Source organism: Uloborus diversus, chromosome 3 (assembly GCF_026930045.1).
Source record: "Uloborus diversus isolate 005 chromosome 3, Udiv.v.3.1, whole genome shotgun sequence".
In the NCBI taxonomy this organism is placed as follows: domain Eukaryota; kingdom Metazoa; phylum Arthropoda; class Arachnida; order Araneae; family Uloboridae; genus Uloborus; species Uloborus diversus.
The window spans coordinates 210,121,994-210,146,012 of record NC_072733.1 but is presented as its reverse complement, the minus strand read 5'-3'; the positions used below and the strand labels follow the sequence as shown (position 1 = coordinate 210,146,012).

The window sequence follows — 24,019 nt, the reverse complement described above, 5'->3', positions numbered from 1 at the left end:
CGTCATTAAAGGGGACTGGGCGACGTTAAATATGCTCGTGGTCTCAATGTCCTCCAAGTGAAACGATACCTCTGGGGGTGCTAGTACCAGGTAGCTATTAGCTCTTGGACTAGTTCTAAATTCTCATTAACTGCTCGATCCGGTGATGGTGCTGCCATCTATCGGTATATAAAAATAATGGAGGTAAGGCACTCAGTATGCAGACCTCGACATAAATGCAGTTGAAGTCAGTTGTGACTCTGAATCGAATCGAATCGATGTACTTTAGTCGTTTGATTCAGGTAAGTACTTTTGATTCGCTTTTTCAATACTAAGCGTTTTCATTTTCTACAAGGAATTGGTTACGATTTTCAAACCTTTTTCTTTTTCAAATATTTTTTATTTGTATCTAACTACTAAGTCAAGTCCTTTTGGTATAACGATGTTTTCGGGATGGTGCATATTTTAACCTTTTTACATTTGCACTTTATAGAAGAATCTCAGTATGTTCGTAATCTACTTGGATGAGTCACCGAAGAAGTAACTCGGATTACTTATTTACGAGTTCATTTGTTTCGAGTCTGAGGAAGTTAATTATCTAATTTAACTGGGGACACTATGTATTGTCATTATGTATTTGTGTAGCTTCAATAGATTTTTTGATGGATGTGAAAACCACATATTTTTATTTGCACATTATCTGGCTGAATAGTTGAAAGTTTTTCTTTTAATATCATACAAAATAAAATGAATAAATAATTGCATGAGAATAAGTTCGAGGTTAGGTTCAAAGTTTTAACAAAACTGACCAGAGAGTTTCATAAGATGTCGGAATCGATATAGCTAAAATTGTTGGCATTATGGCTGTTTGATTTAAGTGGAAGTAATTTGCACCCACCAAAACACATGTTTTAATGTGCCCAAAACATGGCACTGAATTGTAATATTTACAAATCAGCGCTTTGCTCTGGTCCTCCGTAACCAATCGAAAAATCTGCTTGAGCGTGGGTACCGATTCCTTAAATCCCTTTCAGACAGAATTTTGAAGTGCTTAACAAAAAATGTTTTTATTTGGTACCCAACGTAATATGGTAAAGAGCATCTTATAGTCAAAATTTCAAGTTTATAGATGAAAAATTAAAAGAGTTATGACACGTCCAATAATCCGGACAAATGTTATTGAAATACATATTTCAGATTTTAAAAAAAACGATGAAACATCAAACAAAATTCATTGTAAAATATTCTCTAAACAATAATAAAACATAATATAAGCATTTGAAACGATTAATAAAAGATTATATGTTTTTTTTTTTAAATAAGAAAAAAAACCCTCATTTTTGCGACGAGAATCCTTGGTTGGGAAAATGAGCCAGTCCCATTCTCCCAATCCCTATTTTTTATTGTTGTCAATCACTAAATGAAAAATTCTTGCCCAGATAATAATGACTGCAAAGAGTTAACTACGAAAAAAATCGAGAAATTAATTCAATTAATAAATGATTAGCAGCTGTTTCAAGTTCATGTCCAGGATACCAGACGCCGATGTCTGAAAGGGTTAAGGTGTTAAGAATGGTGCTACTTAAGGTGTTGATGTATAAAGATGAGGACTACTAGCTAATTTTGTATAACACTCCTTGAAAATGGGTCAATTTTTCCAACATCCAGAAAGGCATTCATTGTGAAATTTGCACTAATAAAAAGTTTTTTTAATGTTTTCAAAAAGCCAAGTAAGCTTAAGGGGTTACAGTACCTCAAAAATGATGAAATGATCAAAAAAAATTTTATTGCTTATTTCAAAACTAAAATCTATTCTGAACACAGGGGAAAAGTTTCATTGCTTTAGTTCAAATATTTAAAGTTATGAGTGGTTTTAGTCCATGCTCGCTATGTGTTCTTATGCAAAAGAAAAACTTTAAATTGCTTTTTCTCGATAATGTTTTTTATTGTTTTCATGTCATTGGAATCCCTAAGGATTTTTTTTCTATTAAAGATACAGCTTTAAAGTCATACTTTTTGCAATTGGGATAACATATTTGACAAAACTGTGCATTGGATAAGCATTTTATAAATTACTCTAATGTTTAGAGCATGATAAACCTTTAGAAACCAGTTTAAAAAAAAAAAACTTTGATTTTTTACATAATTAATCACAGAAAATTTTCTAATAAACTTATAAGCAAATGAATGCACAGATTTTTAGAAATGATTATAGTGATCGTTTACCAAAAAAATTTTTTTAATTAGTGCAAAAATGAAAAAGTCTTAAGGATTTTAAAAAATTGAAATTTTCCTCATTTTCTTGAATTTTTAAAAAAATCGGCAATATTTTTAAATTTTGGAAATAAATTATTAATTACGAAATAAGTATGCATGTTATGGTTTCAAACAAATATAAAATTTACTTAAATTTAAAAAAAAATGTTTGAAAATTACTGTGACCCCTTAATCTTTTATCATAAGTATTGATACTTTACTGGCAAAAGGGAAGATGCTATGAACTGGGTGTTATTTCCCGCGGAATGGCAAAACTATTTCGCTCAAACGGAAATCACGGAACTGGGAAGACACCGACAATTTTGTGGCAAGAAAGAGCATTAAATTCATATATTAAATCGATAATTACTAAACTCCCAATTAATCGGCGGTCGGATTATCCGCGGGTCCTTTCACATTTTTTTTTCTAAAACTTATGATTGTGTTGGTTTTTTGCTTTTCGATTTTACATATATTTTTTTTATTCAATGTTAATAGATGCAATGTAGCAATGTTTATAGTTATAATTTAAATGAATGTGTGGGTGTCATCAATAGTTTTTATCTATTGCATACACTAAGTATCGTTTTAAACACATTATTCGGATTATCCGCGGTTTTCGTTTATCCGCGGTTACCGTGCCACCCTATTCCGCGGATAATCGGGAGTTTATTGTATTACGTTTTTAAACTTTGAGATATACCACGATTGTTACCTGTGTGCAATATATTCGTTATCGACTTAAGACACTAAACGTTTCGTATTTTCATGGCCTTCATTTACTAATGTTATTGAATATATCACCAGATGTTATTGAAAAAGAATAAATGCGTGTATATTTAGAGTAGTCGTGTTTACAGTTCACAGAAAAAATTCCCCCTCTCCAGAAAACTTCAGGAAGGATCTAGAAGTTAATAAAATCTTTTTAACTTTTAGCTACGATGAAGAAATCATACATCACACAGAAAATTAATTTATTTTAAATGCACAATGGTTGAAGTGGAACAACACACGGAGTGAAACAATAATAGTGCGTATAGATAATTTATATATCTGCTTTTCTTTTTTATCCTTTCACATTCTCAGACTCAAGTCATCAACGCGGACTTTGCTAATGTTCTCCCGAATAACAACGAGGTAAAATGTCTTATACATGAGACAATTCCTCCCTCTCACTCCAATCTGCTTTCTATTCAAAAATATTGATTAGTACGTTTATTTCACCGACTCCAATCTCCCTTCAGATGAAACAGTTCTGTCCGATAACTGGGAGACAATGCGATAAGAATTCCAGACGAATGTTAACAAATTATAAGCTCTAGAGATGTGCTTTGAACGAAAGCATTGTGAAAAACCACTGGCTTCTGACCGATCAATTTTGTTATCTCGGAAAAGTAATTCTCATTTGCAGCAACCTCGTTTCTTCGGCTTTTGGGGGGCTAGATTAACAAGCTCCGTTTCTTGCTCTTGTGCGACTCCGTCGATAACAGAGATTTTCCCAATTCCATCTTTGTTCAACATGGCGTCCACAAGGAATCTGAAAAAGAGAATGACGGTTGTTAAACAATACATTTAACCAGAGTTGCTCCCTAACATCAAGGGCGTATCCCCCAATCGCAAAGACCCCCAAAAGCAAGAGCTCTCCACCCCTAAAAAGGGAAAAATACCCCAAAAACATCCCCCCCCCAAAAAAATTCATTGGCACAGTCTGCGCTATGATCCCCCCCCCCCCCTAGGTGCACACCCCTGATTTAATTCGTTTTCTCGTAAGATTGAACCAACTGGCATCATTAATATTGCCGCAGCAATTTTAGTTGGAGTGAAATAATTTATTCCTTAAATAAGCTCAGTGAACGATATCAGTGTTATTGACCAGGGAACCACACGAATAATGTGATAGTAAAAAGAAATACAAATAGGTAGCAAGAGCATCATTTAGACTTTTTTCTTTTCAACGCATATTGTTTTTCCTTCTCGTCTTCCCCGTGATCGAGATATTGCTCACTCTTTTCAAAAGCGTCATATCTCAAAAATGAGCCTTCTTGAGTATGCCCTTTTTTTTTTTTTTTGAACTGTCATGAATGAGCAGCGAATCTCTGCAATACTTGCATTTCTATAACTTAATATTTCGCCGTTTGAGAGCAAAAGTGTCGTATTTGCATTTTCAAGTAGTTTCGGAATTCTATAATGTCACATCTTGGGTTGTGCTTGATCCCTTGGACATGAAACATCTGCGTCGTTTAGTGAAGATGATATTATTTATTCCGAAATTGTATTGTACGATGGGGGACCCAAAAATAACCGGATTTTTCTTCTAAAATATTTATAGATCAATTTATTCACAAAATTTCTTTAGTCTCCTTCAAAGTATTCACCATTAGATGCAATACATATGTTAATTCTTTTTTTTTCCACTATTAGAAGCTCCCCTGGAACTCTTGAACTTTGACCATGTCCAGCGCCCGTTGCGAAGTTGCTTTTACAGCCTCTACATCATCAAAAAGCTTCTTTTTTATATATATTTTTTCATCCTCGGGAACAGAAAAAAATCACAGGGGGCTAGGTTTGGCGAATACGAGGGGTGAAGAACGACTGGCCACCCCTGAGAGGCGAAGTAGCGCTTAATAGTGGAGGCTGAGTGTGCGAGAGCCTTATCATGGTGAAGGAACCATTCTTCCCATCACCTGCGCGAGCTCCAACTCACTCCTGTTTCTTCTGAAATTTCATCTATCGTAAAACGATGACTCTCGCTGATTTTTTGGCGGATTTTTTCAACGTTTTCATCATTTCGAGACGGTGAAGGTCGCTCAGAACGAGCATGACCTTCAGCACTCATGCTACCACGATTAAATCCTCAAATCACTCGAAAACTTGTGCACCGCTCATAGCATCGTTCTTGAAAGCTTATTGAAGCATTTGGTACGTTATTCCGTTACTGACTTTTCAAGCAGGAAGCAAAATTTCAAGCTCATACTTTGATCTTTTAAATGTGCCATAATGAGTTCGCAGGCGGAAAGCAATAACACCTGAGAAAAACCAACACTACGATCAGACGTTATCAACTACACTGATGCCACTTGCACAGCTGGTCTGTGAAGGTCCCTACTTGAGCCATCTAGCTGGAGAACACTCTACTACATCTAGGATTGGCAGCGCACCATCAGTCCGGTTTCTTTTGAGTCCTTCCTCGTACACAAAAAAAAGAGCATTTTTGAATCTTAATTTTTAATCTATTTGTATTTATGTCGGTATTTTAAGGAGAACAATTAGTAACAATAACAACATATTTTGAGATATTTCAAGCATTGTTTTTGAAATTTGGTGAGCGGATGTCATAAATAAAACGAAATTTTTTAAACACTTTTTACTCTTGATCTTCTTGAAACAGAGCATTCTTATTGAAAAATACCTTATGCACGACAAACAGTTCAATCAACGGCTTTATATATATAGTTTTCTTCGTGATATCTTACTTTTAAACTTTAAAATAGCTCTCCTGAAAAATCACGTTTTTTGAGATACGACTTTGTTGAAAGGAGTTAGTGAGATGAGATCCTCAAGTCTGCAAAAATTCAAGAAAAGTCGCCAAATTTAAAGACTTGACAGTAAATGGAAGGGACTGCGAGACTTCACAGAGATATTATCCGCAAAGCATGTCAATTGGTGTTGCCCATTTCTAACTGAAATTCCCAAAACTTGGCGATTTTCTTAAGATTACGGCAGACTTTTAGATATTTTTTTTTTCGATAATCGGGATACAAAGAGAAAACAATTTATGCGTCCAAGAACATATTTTACTAAACTCTTTCGATAGCTACTTATTGAGCCATCACGAATGCTTATTGCTTTCATTTGACTGTTTTGATGTTCCTATGATTTTATTTCCCCCCCCCCCGCGAACTTCTGCAGCACCACCGTCGACCGGCTCCTCACGATGCTGCTCCTATAGCGAAAACCATCTCCAGGTTGCATCCATATCCTACACACACGCGCATACATACACAACTACACACACATACACACAAACAAATACACATACACATACACACAAACAAATACACATACACATACACACAAACACATACACACATACATCTACACACACATACACAAACACATACACACGCAAACTCATATACACACACATTCATACAGACACCTACACACACAAACTCATATACACACGCATTCATACAGACACCTACACACACACAAACACATACGCACACACAACCAACCACACATTCATGCCTGCACACAGACACAAACACATATGCCTACACACATACACATACCCCGCCCCCATGCACACACACTCATACACACAACTACCTACACACTCGTACCTGCACACAGACACAAACACACATGCCTACACACACATACACATGCCCCCTACACACAAACACACATACCCCTACACACAAACACACATGACTACATACACACACACACACACACTCGTGATTACGAAAAACATAATTTGAATTCAAGATGAAAAAATTCAAATTAATTTTTCTTCCTTTTTAGATTGTTTTCATTATTACAGTCCCGTATGGTTTTTCCTGATGAGTATCTACTAAGTTTAAGAGTTTAAGTTTTATTACTTTCGGAATGGTATTGCAACGCTAACGCAACTACTAAAGCGCCAATAACAATGTCCATTTTTGGTGAACTTTCCGTAAAGAAATAAACTTTCTCGCGGTTAAGCCTAACTTTACCAGATCACAAAGACCAACATTAGAAAAACGAATACTGAACGTCACTTTTTGTTTTCATTCAGGCTTCAACTCTAAAATGGGAAGTTGAGGTTTTATATTTAAGATTTTGCTTTAAGTTATGCGTGCCCGTATCTCGTTAAAATATCGTACTCAAAATAGAGTCTGAATTTGGTTATTAACGCCTTTTTTGCTGCAATGCAGTGTGCAGTTAATTGATTTGTATAATGACGCTAAAACGATTCGGTGAGATTTGAAAGCTGTAAAGCGTGATAGTGTACCCTTAACACATTTTTATTTTTTGAAGTTATAACCTCAGTTGGCTAGATGGATGTAAAATTTCTGTGTAAAACGGAAGTAAGAAAGTAGGAGTAGCACAATGGAATGGACGTAGTAATGTGGTCTAAGTTTGGTGTCATTTTTGGGATCTTTCGTCAAATTTCGCTCACAAAAGGATGTGCCAAATCCAATAACATCTTAAAAATCCTACCAGTGACTAGTAAAATTCACATGGAACCTTATTTTAAACCAATTTCTTTAGCCAATTTCTGAAAAATTGTATTTGTTGAATCCGTTCCTTGCAAACTAGAAGCTCTCGTTATTTAAAATGTTCCTTTCATTTCCGTAAGGCGCTTGAAGTATTTTTGATTCTTTATTTATTTCATTTAATTTTATTGTGATTAAAATTCCAGATTACAATTTAATGTCAACAAAAACATTACATTTTTTAATCTTGATTGTGCCATTCAATATATTTACTATAGTACTTCATACCCACACATACACACACACACACACATATATATATATATATATATATATATATATATATATACCATATATACAGTCCAATATTTATCACCAACGCAATATTTTGTGTTTCACTTGTAAAAAAAGTATGTGTTATTACTTTTACTGCGTGTTGTGACTTCTGGATGTACTAATATATCCCTGGGTTGACAGTGAAAAAAGAAAAAAAACTAGTCGCATGGTTTCTTCCTTTGCGCAATTTCTTTTGTACGCTGAAATTTCACCCTCATCCTAGCTAAAATTCTTTTTAAAGATATGGCTTTCTGGCTTTAAAAATACAACTTCTAACACGTGCATGGTGTGCAGATGTTAGCATTTTAACTGCCTTGTGTTTTCGATTATTTTCGGGTTAGCTTGGAAATGTTGGAAAAACCTGTAAGAAATATGAATACAATTATTAAAGTTTATTATACTAATAATGTCTTTTTGGAGTCGAAAATGCGAAATTAGTAAAACCTTTGCTAGGGTTTTTCGTGTTGTTGTTGGTATTAATGTCGCTAGCAGGCCCGTTTCCAGATTTTCATAAAGGGAGGGGTTTTGAAAATTATAAATCTTTATCTGAGGGAGAAGGGTTCAATCCCTCACAAACTTAATTTTTACCTAAAATTTCCGATCCCAGTAATGGCATTTCTTTACCTGTAAGAACGGCTCTGCCCCCACACTTTCCAAGCTCCGAAGAATAACTCTTGCTGCACAATTGTGACCGTAGTATGCAGCTCCTTTTTAATAAAACCTTATCAGTTTTATTAGAAAACCTTGTTCGTTTTTTTAAATCAAATTTGTTTACTACGCGGTATAATGCAATACTGTCCACAGAATCTTTTATATTGCAGCATGTATTACATTCTGAAATAATGTTTAATCAACTAAATAAGAGCTTACTGCAGATGCATGTGAATTACCAAACACAATCATTAATGCATAAGTAATATTAATGCAGTTAAGTAAGATTTTTAATTGGCAAATCATTGAGATATTATTGCACTATAGTTTTTCCAAAATATCATTCTAGTTTGTAAAAAAAAGGGGGGGTTTCTTTTTTAACGCACTGCACACAAACTTTCACATTAAAATCAATAAAAGTCAAATATACCTTCTCTTGGCTTTTTATTTCTCCCCAATGGGAGGGGTTTAACCCCTAAAACCCTCCCCTTGGACATGGCTCTGGTCGCTAGGCCAGAGTCGATTTCCAGTCACGTAGCGAGAATGGATTTTATACAGAAGGGTGCTGTTCCTAAGAAAGCCAAATCGGAAGGAGTCCAACTTTGGCCTCTACAAATGGCAGCACCACCTCTACACTGTAGGTATAGTTCTAAAGAGGTGGGAAAGTCTCCAGCAGCTCTGCGCCAATGAAAACTGACAATTAGCTATTGTAAACATCCATATATTCAAACTGAGTTTTTTTTTTTTTTTTTTCAAATTACAACTTAGCAAGAACTTCGCGTTGATTGCAGTTGTGGCAAACATGGTTCTGCTCCATATAGGAAAAATTCATGCTTGGGTATCACAGTTTTGAGCCACAGGTACTGTTATGAAAACAAAAACACCTGGTGAACCTCAGACCGTTTGATTGCTGAAAAATGTGCGTATGTGACAGCGTCCATCCTGGAATCACCATTGCTGTTTAGCACTTAAACATGCAGCAATTTTCTGCTAGGAATGTAAGTAAAATCCATCACAGGGATCTTTTCAAAGAGAATAGCCGAACAGGATTATGTCGGTCAAGGTGGAACCGAAAGCCAAATTCTTGTGGAGTCGTCATCAAAAAAAAAGTCGCCGTTGCGCATATAACTCTTCCACAATACATGGGGATGCTCGCAGCACCATGCCAATACTACTCCTGTAAATGGCACGTATACTGCTATCCATCCCTTCCACCACCACAACTCACACCCTCTCGAAATACGGGTGGATGATTTATTAATATATTTGAACCAATTGTATTTAGATCATACGTAGGGACATTTCACTATGAATTAAATAGAACCTAACGTTTCAGAAATGTTAAGGTTTTAATTAATTAAGCGATAGAAAATGTCAAGATAAAAAGAAATATTTTCTTTTACCTCATGCAGTCATCAACCATGAGTCCTTCTTTGGCGGAAACTTCAGTCCATCCAATAAAGTTGTTTTTCTTGTACACATACTCGATTTCTTCCTGGTTAACGTCTCTGTTGGCTAGATCACACTGATCAAAAGATAAAATCAATGTCAATAAGGCTGAAGTGTAAAGGTGTCTAAAAAATATAATATTGGAGGAAAAACATTATTCCTTTTTAAAAAGAAAATTTCCAACTAAAAGTTTGCAGTAGTTGCAAATGATTTTGGTTCGTTAATTACGTTCCCACTCCTTCATCTTTCATTCGCCCCTTTTTAATCCGTCGGAAAATAAGAAAGTATTCAAATGCTACAACCCAGAAAGGCTCCCCTTCCCTCTCTTCCAAAATCATTACAAAGCATCTCAAATTTTGATTTCAGAGCTTCGATTCCGAAAAAATATCCGAAAAAGAACCCCTAAACACTGCACCCTCTCAAAACATCGAAGATCGTCTAAAATTGCGTGATTTTGGAGTTATAATTTCGAAAAATTGTGGGCCCCTAACGCTGACCAAATAATGGTCTACAATCACGTTTTTAAGACATCAAGTTCGAAAATTTTTCAGAGTGGGCACTCGAACCTTTACTCCCTCGGATATTATCAAAAAATAACGAACATTGCGATTTTAAGGCTACAATTTTAAATGTCTGTGTCTCTACCACAAACGTTATTGAAGGACGTCTTAAAAGTCCCTTTTTATTGCTTCAAGCTCGAAAAAATTACAGGAGAAAGTTGTTAAACGTTCTCTTCTTGAACATCAGTAATATTGTCAACAATTCCATTTTCGTAACTTCAAATTCGAAACATTGGGAAGGGAATGTCGATTCAAAAAAAAAGATGGAACAGTTCCTGAACCCCATTACTTCCCCTAACGTCAACAAATATTGTCATAATCGCGTTTGAAAGACATCATTATCTAGGATCTTCTGAAATTACGTCTTTAGATGTAAAATTTCAAAAAAAAATCCCGGAGGAAAACCCCAGGAACAAAGGAGAAAACCCCCCTCCTCTTCCATATTTTTACCTGCTCACATACATATACACTGCTGTACATACATATAATGTACTAACAAAAATACCCGGCGTTGGCTGGGTGATTAATTATTAATAGAAACAATCGCTACTTTCTTCCGTTATCTATTTTAACTGAAAGAACTCAAAACACACCGCTTGGAAGTAATTAAAAATCGATCTTCTTCCTTACCCATAAAAATAAAGTAGCAATAAGTATAAACAAAATAGTATTCATTTACAAACGAAAGCACGACATTTAAACACATAAAAGAATTTCCAAAACATGAAATTAAACTTCACTTGTTTAAAAAAAAAAAAAACTCAGTTGATTTTTTTTCTGAACATACAGTCTTAAACCATCTCTAAATGGCTATTGAAGTACAAATGTTTTTAAAAATGTAGCCGCACATAATCTCTCTTTGCTTTAGTTATTTTGGGGAATTTCAATTATTGTGGGTTCTTGGTTCGATTTAAAATGTTCCCAAATTTGTTGCAATCGTTTTCGATAATGCTATGGGCTGACTGGCCCGCCGTACCAGTTTTTTTTTTTTTTTTCGCCCTCGGTTTATTTCCCCCGCCCTCAAACCTTAGCACCTTTGATTCGAACCTGTATGTTTTCTTTTCTTTTCTTTCTTTTTTTTTTTTTTTTGCTCCCTCCCGTCTAGAACCTTTCTTTTTTTTATTTTATTTTGTATGTGCCATCGAACGTGCGTGCTTTTTTTTCTTATTTATTTTTTTTAATTTATTTATCTATTTATTTATTTTGCTGCCTCGTTTTATTGCGCAACCTGTGCGCCTTAGTTTCACTGTGCCTTCAAACCTGAGCATTTTTTTTTATTTTTTTTTCTTTCTGCGCCCTTGAACCTGAGCATCTTCCTTTTTTTTGTGTGTGTGTGTGTTCTCAAACCGGAGCTTCATCGGTTTTTCTTTGCCCTCGAGCCTGTGCTCCTTCAATTGTTTTTATTTTATTTTCATCCTTGAACGTATGAGCTTTCGTTTTTCTTTTCTTCTTTTTTGCGACCTTAAACCTGTGCACCCCTTTGCATTTTCTTTTTTTTCTTCCCCCCCCCCCCCACCTTATTCGAGTCAAGGTTGACGACCTCTTGGGAGACCCAGTCCACCCCTGGATATTGCTCCCCCTCCCTACTTTGTAAAACTGTCTGTTACTAATTTTCGTCAAAGAGATATTATCGCCAAATACTGAGATACTTTTGGTGACCATAAAATGATGCTAAACATTTTCATAGGAAAAAATTCCTAAATAAGCAGTAAAATTTAAATTTTGTGCACTAGAAAAAATTAACGGAAAGTTTTTGCGCTGTTTATGGATTTGCTTAATTTAGTTGGCGGATAATTTTATATTTTAACAAAAATTTCAAAGATTCTTTTAACGGTGATATTTTGGTTGCATTATGAAAACCGAGAAACAGTATTACGTAGTCTTTAGCTTCAAAAAGAACGACAGTTGAAAAAATTGCTGAATGCCTCAGAGCTATTGAACTCTTTCCGAAAAAAAATTTGGCGAAATTCCTGCTGGTTGATTGGGTAATGAGTAGGTGTTCAATCAGCACAAATAAATAAAAAAACATTCATTTCATTAAAGGTACATTAAAATGGAAAATAATCAGCCAAATTCATTTATTATTTGCCAATCTTGTGAAAAAAAAACGTTACTTTAAGATTTGACTTGAGAAAAGCCTTGAACAGTCAGACGAAAAGCAAAAATATTCAACAATTCTAGCTATTGACAGAGTTAAGATGCTACACTAAATACTGAATTGGGTTAATGAAAGCCTTCGAACACGGAAGTAAAAAGTTTATAGCTCGTTTTTTATTAAACTTTGAAATTTTGAACAGATGCCATCTTTAGCAGAAAAATCATATCTTTCGATGGACATATAATGTTAATATGCGCAAGTATTTTTTCACCCCTATATTAGAGAACTAATGAGAAAATTGTGCTTTAACGCCCCCTATGAGGGGTTTTGGCCCCCATAACGGGACGAAAACTATCCTATGTGTTATTCTGATATATAAGTTATATTATTGTAAAGTTTCATTCACTAGTTTTTACGTGAAAGAGTAACAAATATCCACATAAACTTTCGCATGTATAATAGTAAAATAAGTTATGGGTGTAAGACCGGAGTTGGAGAATTTCGGCTTTCAACGATGATTCACCGAAAATATCCGGACTTAAGCCGATATCTCTGGTATGTGAACGGGGAATTAATTCACTGGCTAATGTTGACATTTGACAGATTTCAAAGTTTTACCTATATATGTTCGGAAAAATTGAGACTAAGTTTATACGGAAATTATTCTTAAGCCCCCCTCCCTCAGACTATCTTCTGGTTTCAGCAGTATTATACACTGCATCAAGTATGCATATATAAATAACCGTAATAGCCGTGGTAGCCTGATCGGTAGGGTATTGGGCTTGGGACCGGAGGGTCTCGGGTTTGATCCTTACTGGTCGAAGACCCACCGTCGACATTAATGGTGACTGGGCGACGATAAATATGCTCGTGGTCACAATGTCCTCCAAGTGAAACGATACCTCTGGGGGTGCTAGACCAGAAAGTTATTCGACCTCTGGTCTGGTTCAAAATTATTGAACTGTCCATAGATGGTGCTGCCATCTATCGTGTTGTCTGAGCCAAAACGGACTTCCACCTAGAAATAGGCGCTCGACTAAACGGAAGCCGTAACTCCTCTGAATTAAATTCGAGTAGCATTGCTGCTCGGGTTCCCGAGTGGCATTTGTAACAACAACAAATAACCGTAATGAAGTTTCGGGCTCCAAATGCTAAAACTGGGGAGTTAAGATCCATCACAATTTTGAGCTCAAAACGTGCCTCCTGTGTGAAACAAATAACTTTGCTCAGGTGTCCCTGGAGAACGAACAACTAAAACACAAACTGAATTTCTTTCCTTTTCTTGGGTTGTTCACAGTCATTAATTATAAAAATAAAATAGCGCTTTCTTATTTATTAATTATCTTTTTAATTTTTCGTTAATTTAAATTGAATTATTATCTGCCAGTTGTATATAAGTTGCTTATACTTATTCCATTAATTATAGTATGGCAGTGGCCTCTGTAATACAATTATTTTTTATAACTGTAAATGGAACCTGTTTCTCATGAAACTAATTTCTAACACCTTGCAATTGTAAAAATGCAGCAATGGTTTGTTGTTCCTGGCTTAGAAAAAAAAACTTTGTTTCAAATGTTTTTATTGTGATTATCATTAAGTATAATGTGCTATCTAACCATGGTTTGTAGTTACACATTGTTTTAACAAACCAAAATATGCAAGAAAACCTCACATTTTACTTTGTACCATCCATTTAGTTTAACCTCGGATAACTCTTCAATTTAAATTTACGAAAACTTATTTAAAAAATTAGTAAGGAATAAATAAGAAAGTTACTGATTGTTTTTTACTGTTAAAATCTGCACGAATGTATCGGTCTGTGTGTGTAATCCTATCTCCTTTGGACTGTCAGTGTCTCCAGGCTAATATAGGTGCCTTTGGGATACAGGATATCCGGAGGAACCCAACATAGACGGCTGAGTTGCTATCCAGCCCCCGCAATGGAAGAAGGGGGGGGGCGAAGCCCCCATAGGACACCGTCGAAGACGTATTGATAAATGAGCCTCTGCAGACGGTAAACGACGAACGAAGCGAGTAGGGCCGAAACTTCTTAGTAATGAATAAAAAAACTATGAATAGCCCAAAAAATTTAGAACGTCAGCTACTTAACATTAATATAGTTTTGCAGCAACGGAACTGCGCCGGAAGGAGGGGAGGGGGGTCAATAGTAAAAAAAAATCTGCAGATAGTTTTTCACGCATGCCCAAATTACGAATGAAGTTTAGAAAACAATACACGACTGAAAATGCAGACGAAGGAGGTGAATTTTAATGTTGTCAACAAAGTAAATGCTCAAGCATAGCTAATACTCAAATCAAAACTTATTAAATGCAAGTTTTTGTGGAACTACTACAACCATTTTTTTTCTTTTTTATTTTTCTAAAACAGGTTTTCGAATTTTAACAATGTCCCAAAAACACTTACGATTTTCTCCCACAAAGAACAAGTAAACAAGTACATCCAGGATTTTGCATAAGAATAAACTTGTAGTACAAGAATGGTAACCGCAATCTATTGAAAAACTTCATTAAAAAAATTAATGGACCTCGTGAATGTTCTCAAACGGAAACATGTCCTTTTTTTTCGAAAGTTTCTTCTTTCGTTGTTTTAAGTAATGTATTCTTATCTTAATTTTATGAAGTAACGTCATTTTTTATGCCTTGAAACTGAGAACGGTGCTTAAAAGACTGACTAACTTTCTCCCTTCGTTATTTGTAGACTGATAAGAAATGTTTTGACTCATTTATTATCAATCTTCCATACTATTTTAATAATAAAGTAGACATTTTGAAACAAGCAGTAACTAAATTTTTGGTCGTAATGCTGTTCTGACTTAGTAGTATTTTTCATCCCTTTTTCCAATATGAGAAGGAAAACTAATGCATAGTTAATAAATAGTACTTGCAAATGTTTAAAAATGTATCGATTGTGGTTCTAAATGTCAGTATAAAATGTTTCTGAGGAACAAAAAGCGAAATATCTGCTACTAAGGTATATCTACTTCTGGGACAATGTGTCGAGATACTAAGATTTGGGAATAGGGATTAAAAATGAAATTTAATGCAATATTATTCTTTTGAGTAAAACATCAGATCAAAGTTTGTGAAATAGGAACTTTGCTCTAGGTGGACATATTTAAATTAAAGGAATACTTTACAAAACAAATTATAATATTACAACTAACTGCATGCACGGGCTACCAAAAAAAAAAATGAAAGAAATGTCCAGTTGATGTTTCTGTAGTACTCAAACATCAGTTTCTAACGCGATAAGGAATAAATAAATGCGCGTAATGCAAGGTTTGCAAAACACCAGTAAAGCATATGTATGGCAAAAATCTCATTAACGTTAATAATAGATAATGATACAAGTTATGAGTATTTTCAATTAGTACAAAAGATGAAAACATATGCACTATCAACTATAATCTGTGCTCACGTTAAAATGGATTACATCTGATAGACAATATCTGAAATATTTATGCACAATAACAATCAGCTTTTTACATGAAACGACACATATCGCTTGGTTGATTCTGTAAAACTAAAGCATCAAGACTTATTGAATACCAATAAGCATTGGTTTAATACCAAGTCATCAGATTCCAATTAAGCTTTAGTTAAAATCATTAAAATCAAACGTTTTTGTTCAACTCTGTTTAATTTAAAGAAATTCAAACAATCTTAATCTAACGCGTTTTTTTTAACTATACAAAACGTATTTGAAAAGTAACGAGCTGATGTGCGTATCACATGACTTCCTTTTACGCCAATTTGATGATAATGGTAGTGACTTGGAGTAATCAAAGAAACATTTTAAATATTTTTGCCCCAAGTTTGGTGCGAATTGAAGCAAAAAAAAAAAAAAAGTTTTATACAGATTAATTTTCCCAATATGGGACATTTTAATGTAATTCAATGGTTAACTCTCAAAATATCGCCAATAGTGGCCAAAATAAAACCAAATTTTAAAAAACCCGCCAAATTTATCGCCAAGTTAGCGAGAAAACTTGGCGACCAAAGGCTTGGCGATATGTCACCAAGTGCTTGCCAAATTATAACATTACTTGAGTTTGCATTGATATTAACAATGATTTCCCCTCAAAAATGTGTAAAACCCCCTTATAAACATCCGAATGCAACCAAAAGGGGAAGTGCATAACAGGGGCGGCAAATAGGGGGGTCAAGAGGGGGCGGTCGCACCCCCAAATTTTTTGAGCAGAATGATAGAAAATGGGTGACTTCAATTTATGTAAGTTGGAAATCAATGTTCATTAAAGGAAATCTCGCTGGTTTTCAGCAACTATTTGATGAAAGTCGACACATTCTCAGACTAGAAAAAGTGTTTTTCGTTACTTGGATGATGACTTAGAAATTCATGAAGAATTTTCGGCTTTTTCAGAACATAGAAAACTGATAAAGAACCATGGTTAATTTTAATTAAAAAAGACATTGCCTCATATAGGCTAAATATTTCACGCCTGTGTGCCCAGTGTAACGATGGTATGTCCAATATGAGAGACTCGTGAAAAGTGATGTGGCAGCATGGTTTTCACAAAAAAATTCCTTGATATTTTACATTCACTTTTACGCTCATTTTTGAAGTGTACATTTATTTAATGAGTGTTCATCGCTTTCTTCTGCTGGAAACACGTTTCAGCTGCTCAATACATTATAATGCATAGAAACTTTTTAAAAATGCATGTGATTATTGAATAAAAAAGACATATCAACCAAATACCTTTTATGGGGCTCTATAATTATGCAATCTTGGAGTGACACAAGATAATCTTCAAGCGTTAAAACGATAAAAACATTTCTCTATAACTTCAAAGCAGTGATTTGACGACTGGAAGCATTACTGCAAAACGATTTTTTCAATTGTGAAAAAGCTCATGCCCTTTAGCATGTATGACTTCGTTTGAGTTTTTATTCAATTTGTTTGCATCGGGAAAAGGTTTTTGAAAAGTGCTAACTCTATCAAAATCTATATCTTCAATCCGCTACTCGACTATTCAAACCACAGTTCAATCTACAATTGATCTGTGCGCCATACTACCACAGTTCGATCTACAATTGAAACTGAAAATAGATTTTTTATAGATGTATATTTTAATCAATCGTGAAATTTTTCAAAAAAATTCTTCCTCTAAACCAATTTTAAAGAGGCGCAAAAAAAAAAAAAAAAAAAAAAAATCCACATGATGATGTGAAGTCAAACATTGATTTTTGAATATTTTGTATGAAGTAATAGATTCAGTTTCGAATGAAATTAGCACAAGATTTGATGATAATTACTATTCTGTATGGTTGGCTGGGATTATGGTTATTTGAATTGGATTTTGAAAATGAAAAATAAAATGTTTCAACTGTGAGTAAAAGTTTTAGCATGAGGCAAGAAAAATTACAAGCAATATACCGACAGAATGGTTTTCACATCCAGAGATTGCAGTTTCGTCTTTGTTATGGACTCATAAGTCTGGAGTAGTGAATAACAGAGCTGGAAGCAGATGATATCTCATTGAAGCTGAGAGCGCCGGCATGACTAGATTATTCAATGATGAAATGTTTAAGCCCCTCACAGTTTTTGAAGTAGCCTGGGTTGATTTTGAAGAGCAAGTTATAAAAAGTGTTTTCATACATAATAATACTTTTCATACATAACTTTATCTTTCATAATACTTTTCATACATAACTTTATCTTTCATAATAATTTTCATGCATAACTTTGTGTTACTTCAATTTTTTTTAACTATTACAATCAGCTCTGTTAGTAGAGAAAGATTTTTTTTATGTCTCATGAGGTTAGAGAAATATTTTCGAAGCACAAAGGGGGATAAAAAATACCTTTTCCATTTAGCTGAACTGGCAAAACAGCACGACATTGGACACTGATAGATTAGTAACACGATACCCTGCTCTTCCGAATTCCAAAAATCATGCATTATAACTTTTCCAAAAGGTATAAAAACTTTAGTAGCGTGATGTTTTGTATGATAACTTTTTAGTCAATGAATCAAAGTATTAATTGTTTCTAAACACTAATTTTATTCATATTAAACCGATTTTATGACCATTTCTTGTTAGCTAATGTGTGTTTAGTTTCGCTTTGGGGTTATACATATTTTAGAAACTCGACCCCCCAAATGAAATGGTGAAATGCCGCCCCTGGTGCATAACTAGATCCCACTAGGAGTCTACGTACCAAATTTCAACTTTCTAAGACATACCGTTTCTGAGTTATGCGAGATACATACGCACATACACACACACGTACATACGCATATTCATACATCCATACAGACGTCACGAAAAACCTCGTTGTCATTATTTCAGGGATCGTCATAATGGATATTTCGGGTGTCTATACGTTCTTAGGCATATCCACATGTGGTCGGGTTGAAAAAAAATTTCAACATTCTTTCAGGGGCGAGTAAAATATAAAAATTAAGGCGTATTTTTGGGTCAAAATTTTTTCGTGAATACAATACTTCTTTTACTTCGTAAAAGGAAGTAAAAAATGGAAGGAAAAAGAGTTTTATAATCATTCAAAAACTCACCCATGTGAAGAGAAAAAGTTCAACAAAATAAGCATAATTAGTCGCACATCCTAAATTTACTAAAATATGAGGCTGGTAATGATATATAAACTTACACTACTACAGAGAAAGTACATCCCTGCCCGAGTCGGGATTCGAACCCGGGACCACCCCATCGTAGACAGGGAAAATAGCATCTGTATGTCAATCTGTAAGTCAGACGATATTTAAAACAGAACAAATATAATTTCAAAATATTTTTACATTTCTAATTTATCGTCTGCCAAACGTTGCTATATCATTAGTTTTTAATTTATCGTCAAACATCCGTTGCATGAAACATTAAATTATAGCCGATCCCCTAATTGCCCCAACATGAAACTTGGCACAAATAAAGAAAATAATAGTGTATACAAAAAAAAAATTTTTCAGATTTTTAAAATTATAACTTTTGGAAATATTCAAGGTCAATCGTAATTTTGAATGACCTTCAAAATTTAAGGTGTCATTTTTGTATCATGTAATATGTCATCTTAAAGCGCGTTTTAAGAGCTTTAAAATGGTATCAAGTTTTTGCATGTAGTGCAATTAAAACAAAAGTTATTTGTGTTCAAAAGCTACTCCGTCTACCAAAATTCGATTTTTTGTAATGACCCCCTATCGAAGAATATTTGTATTAAAAATCAAAAAATTTGGGTTTTTACTTTTATTACCAAACACTACCTCTGTACAAAATTTTATAAAAATCGGAAGGGGTCACCTTGAAAATCTTACTTTTTTGATCGATTTGATATGGAATGACCCAGAGGTTATATTTAATCCTGCTTATCAGAGAAAATTACGAACAGTTTTAGGTGAAAATTAAACGTAAAATGTTTCATCAAACTCTGCAGAAACTTTTACAGCACTCAAATGTGTATTTTTCATAAATTTTTTAACTGTAAATCTCCGATCACGCTTTGTTAACGTTGCCAGTTGACCATTTATTACTTTGTTTTCGACCCGATTATTTTCTTTAAAGAATTTTATCAAGCACTTTACAATATCATGGTATAAATTAACTAATTTAAAGACATTTCAAACCAATTTATCGTTACTGTAAGGGAAAAAAATCAAATTTCGAATGGTTTTGGTTGTTTTTTACGAATACCAGTTATTTTTAAGTAATAAACAGAATATTGGGGAACAAATAAACAAAAAATTAAAGTGAAATAACTTTACAGTGTCAACACAATGCAAAAATAATAAAAAAAGCGTACAGTGTACGACGACTTTTGTGGCGTATTATTTATCTGACTCTTCGTTTTTTGAGAAATCTCAAAAATAAAATCAGGCAATATTCTGAAAATACTACTTTGTTTTATTTAGAACTAGTGGCACCCGCACGGCTTCGCCCGTAATAGAAAAATTAAAGGTCTTTTGGTTCGCTTGTATATTTACAAATAATGTATGGTGAATTTTCTCGCCAATTGGCTTGTACCGACGTTGCAGTTCCACGTTATGATAATTTCGTATCTCGCCAATTGGCTTGTGCCCATGTTACGGCTCCACGTTATGATAATTTCGTAATTTATGAGAGTTTTTGTTCTTAAAATCGAATTTTCGAAACATCGCTTCGAACATCGAATTTTCGAAAAATCGCTTCGAGGTGCACACCCCCATGCTACATACTAACTTTGTGCCAAATTTCATGAAAATCGGCCGAACGGTTTAGGCGCTATGCGCGTCACAGACATCCTACAAACACCCTACAGACATCCAGACATCCTCCGGACAGAGAGACTTTCTGCTTTATTATTAGTAAAGATGACTTAGGAATAATGTAAAAATAAATTGGACTTCATATTGGAATTCAGTTTCGCGCTATTTTGGTTTTACTTCAAAATTGCAAGGTGTACGAAAACTTTTTGGAGCCACTATAACTAAAGAAATAACTTTCATATGCTAAACAGAGTTAAGAACGTTGGCTGTAAAAAATAAAACGAGCTGATGTGTGCTTCACATGACTTTCTTTTACACCAGTTTAATGATAATAGTGCCTATTAGTAATCAAAGAAACACTTTAAATATGTTCACCCCAAGTTTTAATTAATATCTCCGCTAATTAAATTCGTACGATTACGAGATTGGTCTTACTGTCTTCATTGGAAGAATTCAATTCGATCGGTCCCTGGTCCGGCTCTCGACTCGCAGCGATTCTCGAGATCTATCTTCAGATGGACAGACAGACGGACGCGAACAGATTTTAATAATAGGGTTGGCTGCAAAATTATATATCGAAGCAGCTAAATAGTCTCAGTAATAATGTCAAGGGGCCGTGGTGCCCTGATCGATAAGGCATTGGGGCCGGAATCGTTAACTACAGGGTGCGGAGAAAGTTCCCACTATTTTTTTTTTAACTTTTTTTTTTTTTTTGGCGTTAAAATCGTATGTTGGCGATTTATTTGGCGCATATTGTTTATTGGCATTAAAAGTATTTGAGGTTTAATCATTTGTTCTTTGTTAGTTCATTGAGTTAGTGGGCTATGAATCGTGAAAATGTGCGTGTTACTGTCGTTGAATTACACAAGAAGGGAATGAAAACAGCCGATATTATTCGAACGACAGGATTCAAGAGTAGTCTATGACGCTGTGAAACGCTACAAGGAGACTGGAGGGACTGACGACCGTCCACAGAGTGGTCGTCCAAGTCCAACCACTTCAACGACTCCAGGGAATGTGCAGAAGATCCGCTGTCGCATCCGTCACAATAAAGAGCGCTCAATGCGAAAGATGGCCAAAGAACTGAAGATCAGCGAAAAAAGCGTCCAAACCATCGTGAAAAACAAGTTGGGACTTCGTTCTTACAAGATCAATCGCCTCCACTTCCTCAAGGACACAATGAAGCAGAAAAGATTCATAAAAGCTTAACGTATGCTTCGCTGCTGACCGCTGGTGCTCGCCTTTCGAAGGTTCTCTTTACCGATGAGAAGATCTTCACCATCGAGCCCACACATAACCGTCAAAATCATCGCCAACTGCTTAAAAAGGGTCAGAAGAAGACCGCTGCTGCAAAAATCATCGGACACAGTCACTTTCCAGCCTCCGTAATGGTTTGGGCTGGCATTTGTGCCACTAGGAAGACGCCGCTTGTTTTCATTGACAGAAACGTCAAAATTAATGCTGCGAGCTATCAGCAGCGGGTTCTATGCTATGTACTGAGACCATGGGCAACCGAACACTTTGGCCAAGATGGATTCACACTCCAACAAAATTGGGCTCCTGCGCATTCGGCCCGATCGACGATTGCCAAATTGCCATCTGCGAAGATCTGTTCCCAGGTTTTTGGGGCAAGGATGTTTGGCTCCCTAACTCACCGGACCTCAATCCGATGAATTACTCGGTATGGTCAATCTTGGAGGAAAAAATCTCTGGAAAACGATACGCCACGGTCGACATGCTCAAAACAGCTTTGAGGCGTGCCTGGAATGAGATAACGGTGGATGCGTGCGCGAGCATCGTCGGCAATTTCAGACTGCGGCTCCGTAAATGTATTGAAGCCCAAGGAGCCAATTTTGAACAATTGTTATAATTTTTTTGTTTAATGTTATTATTATTGTTTCAATAAAGAGTTTTTATTGCTTTAACTTGTTGATTTGTTGAATTATGTGTTAGTTACAGCCTATTGAAATATCTAATAAAATTGTGGGAACTTTCTCCACACCCTGAATTGTTCCATTCGCTCAAAGTTCTCCTTTCCGAAGCCAAAATATTTCAGCTTAAACGATCATTTATTTTTACTTCTTTTTCCTTTTATGGTGAAGAGAAGCCTTCATTATTTCCATTCTGACTGTTATGCCTTGAGTTCCGATATGAAAATTTTCACGAACAATATTAAATAATTCCCGTGTTGAAGCTTAATTATCTTATGCTATTTTCGATAATAGCCTTACTTCCCAGCACTTTATTAACCTAGTTATGTACGAGCTCACTCTTAGTCCGCTTATTATTCAAATTTAGTAACAAAAGTTAACTTCATAATATACTTTATTAAAACATCTGTATTAAATTATATCAGAGAGGTATCCTTAAAAGTAATTGATTTTCTATTATTGCATTGTGAACTCTGTTCCAATTCATTTAATATTTCTCTTTCTACCCCTCGGTCGTAAACGCTAACTTTCTGGCACTAATTGTTCACATTCAATACAGTGAAGATACTTTCAAAGATGCTTTTTTTTTGTACTTGGTGACGAAAATAATGGCAATAGATGATCTTATATCTGGATGGTCTTATACTAGAGTGAACTATGATTTTTTTAAAGTTTCTACTTTAACATGCAAATAAGCTTCAAGGATTGCTTTCTGTCTTAAATAAATTAAAAATAAACATGTCAAGAATTACATGGTAAAACTGCTTTCCTAGTTTATAAAATACGAAGTTTTCTATATTAATCTAATTTTGAACCTTCTCATTAAAAAATAAACATTATGGATGATGGTTCACTCTGGCATAAGACCATCCATCTCATACTTTTATATTTTAAAACAGATGTTAAGTCAGATGTTTTAAACTTGTATTAATTACATAGCAGCACATATTTTTCGGAATAAACTTGACAACTTGAAAGTAAAAACCTAAAGTGCAAAACATTTAAAACAAATTTACTTTGTTTCCTAATAAGATGGCTGGTAGAAGTGTTCCATCCGGTAATTGGCACTTGTTGTCTACGTCCTTTTTCCACTTCATTGCACTCAGAAATGTACTTCTTTTACTTAAATCAAACATGACGATACAGGCTTGGGCATCTCGGTAATAGACTCGAGTCATCCATGTAAACCTCTCTTGACCTGCAATTTAATTGGAGGAAGCCAATCATTCATGTGACACTTAATTTATAGAATTTTAATGAGGCTCTAATCTTTTCTGGCACAATTAATATTAAGGAAGAAAAATCTCCCAAGTAAA

At 34.8% G+C, this 24,019-nt stretch overlaps 1 protein-coding gene across 1 annotated transcript in view; it reads right to left on the bottom strand.

Annotated features, from left to right (window-relative positions):
- Positions 1-3,191: 3,191 nt before the first annotated feature.
- The window catches only part of LOC129218554 (ras-related protein Rab-7L1-like), a 38,420-nt gene continuing 17,592 nt past the window's right edge, over positions 3,192-24,019 (bottom strand). Inside the window, exons 4-6 of the mRNA XM_054852857.1 lie at positions 23,720-23,901; positions 9,830-9,951; positions 3,192-3,772 (exon numbers count right to left, since the gene is read on the bottom strand). Coding sequence (XP_054708832.1) covers positions 3,637-3,772; positions 9,830-9,951; positions 23,720-23,901 — 440 coding nt within the window. The 3' untranslated portion in view covers positions 3,192-3,636. The remainder of the gene's footprint in view (positions 3,773-9,829; positions 9,952-23,719; positions 23,902-24,019) is intronic.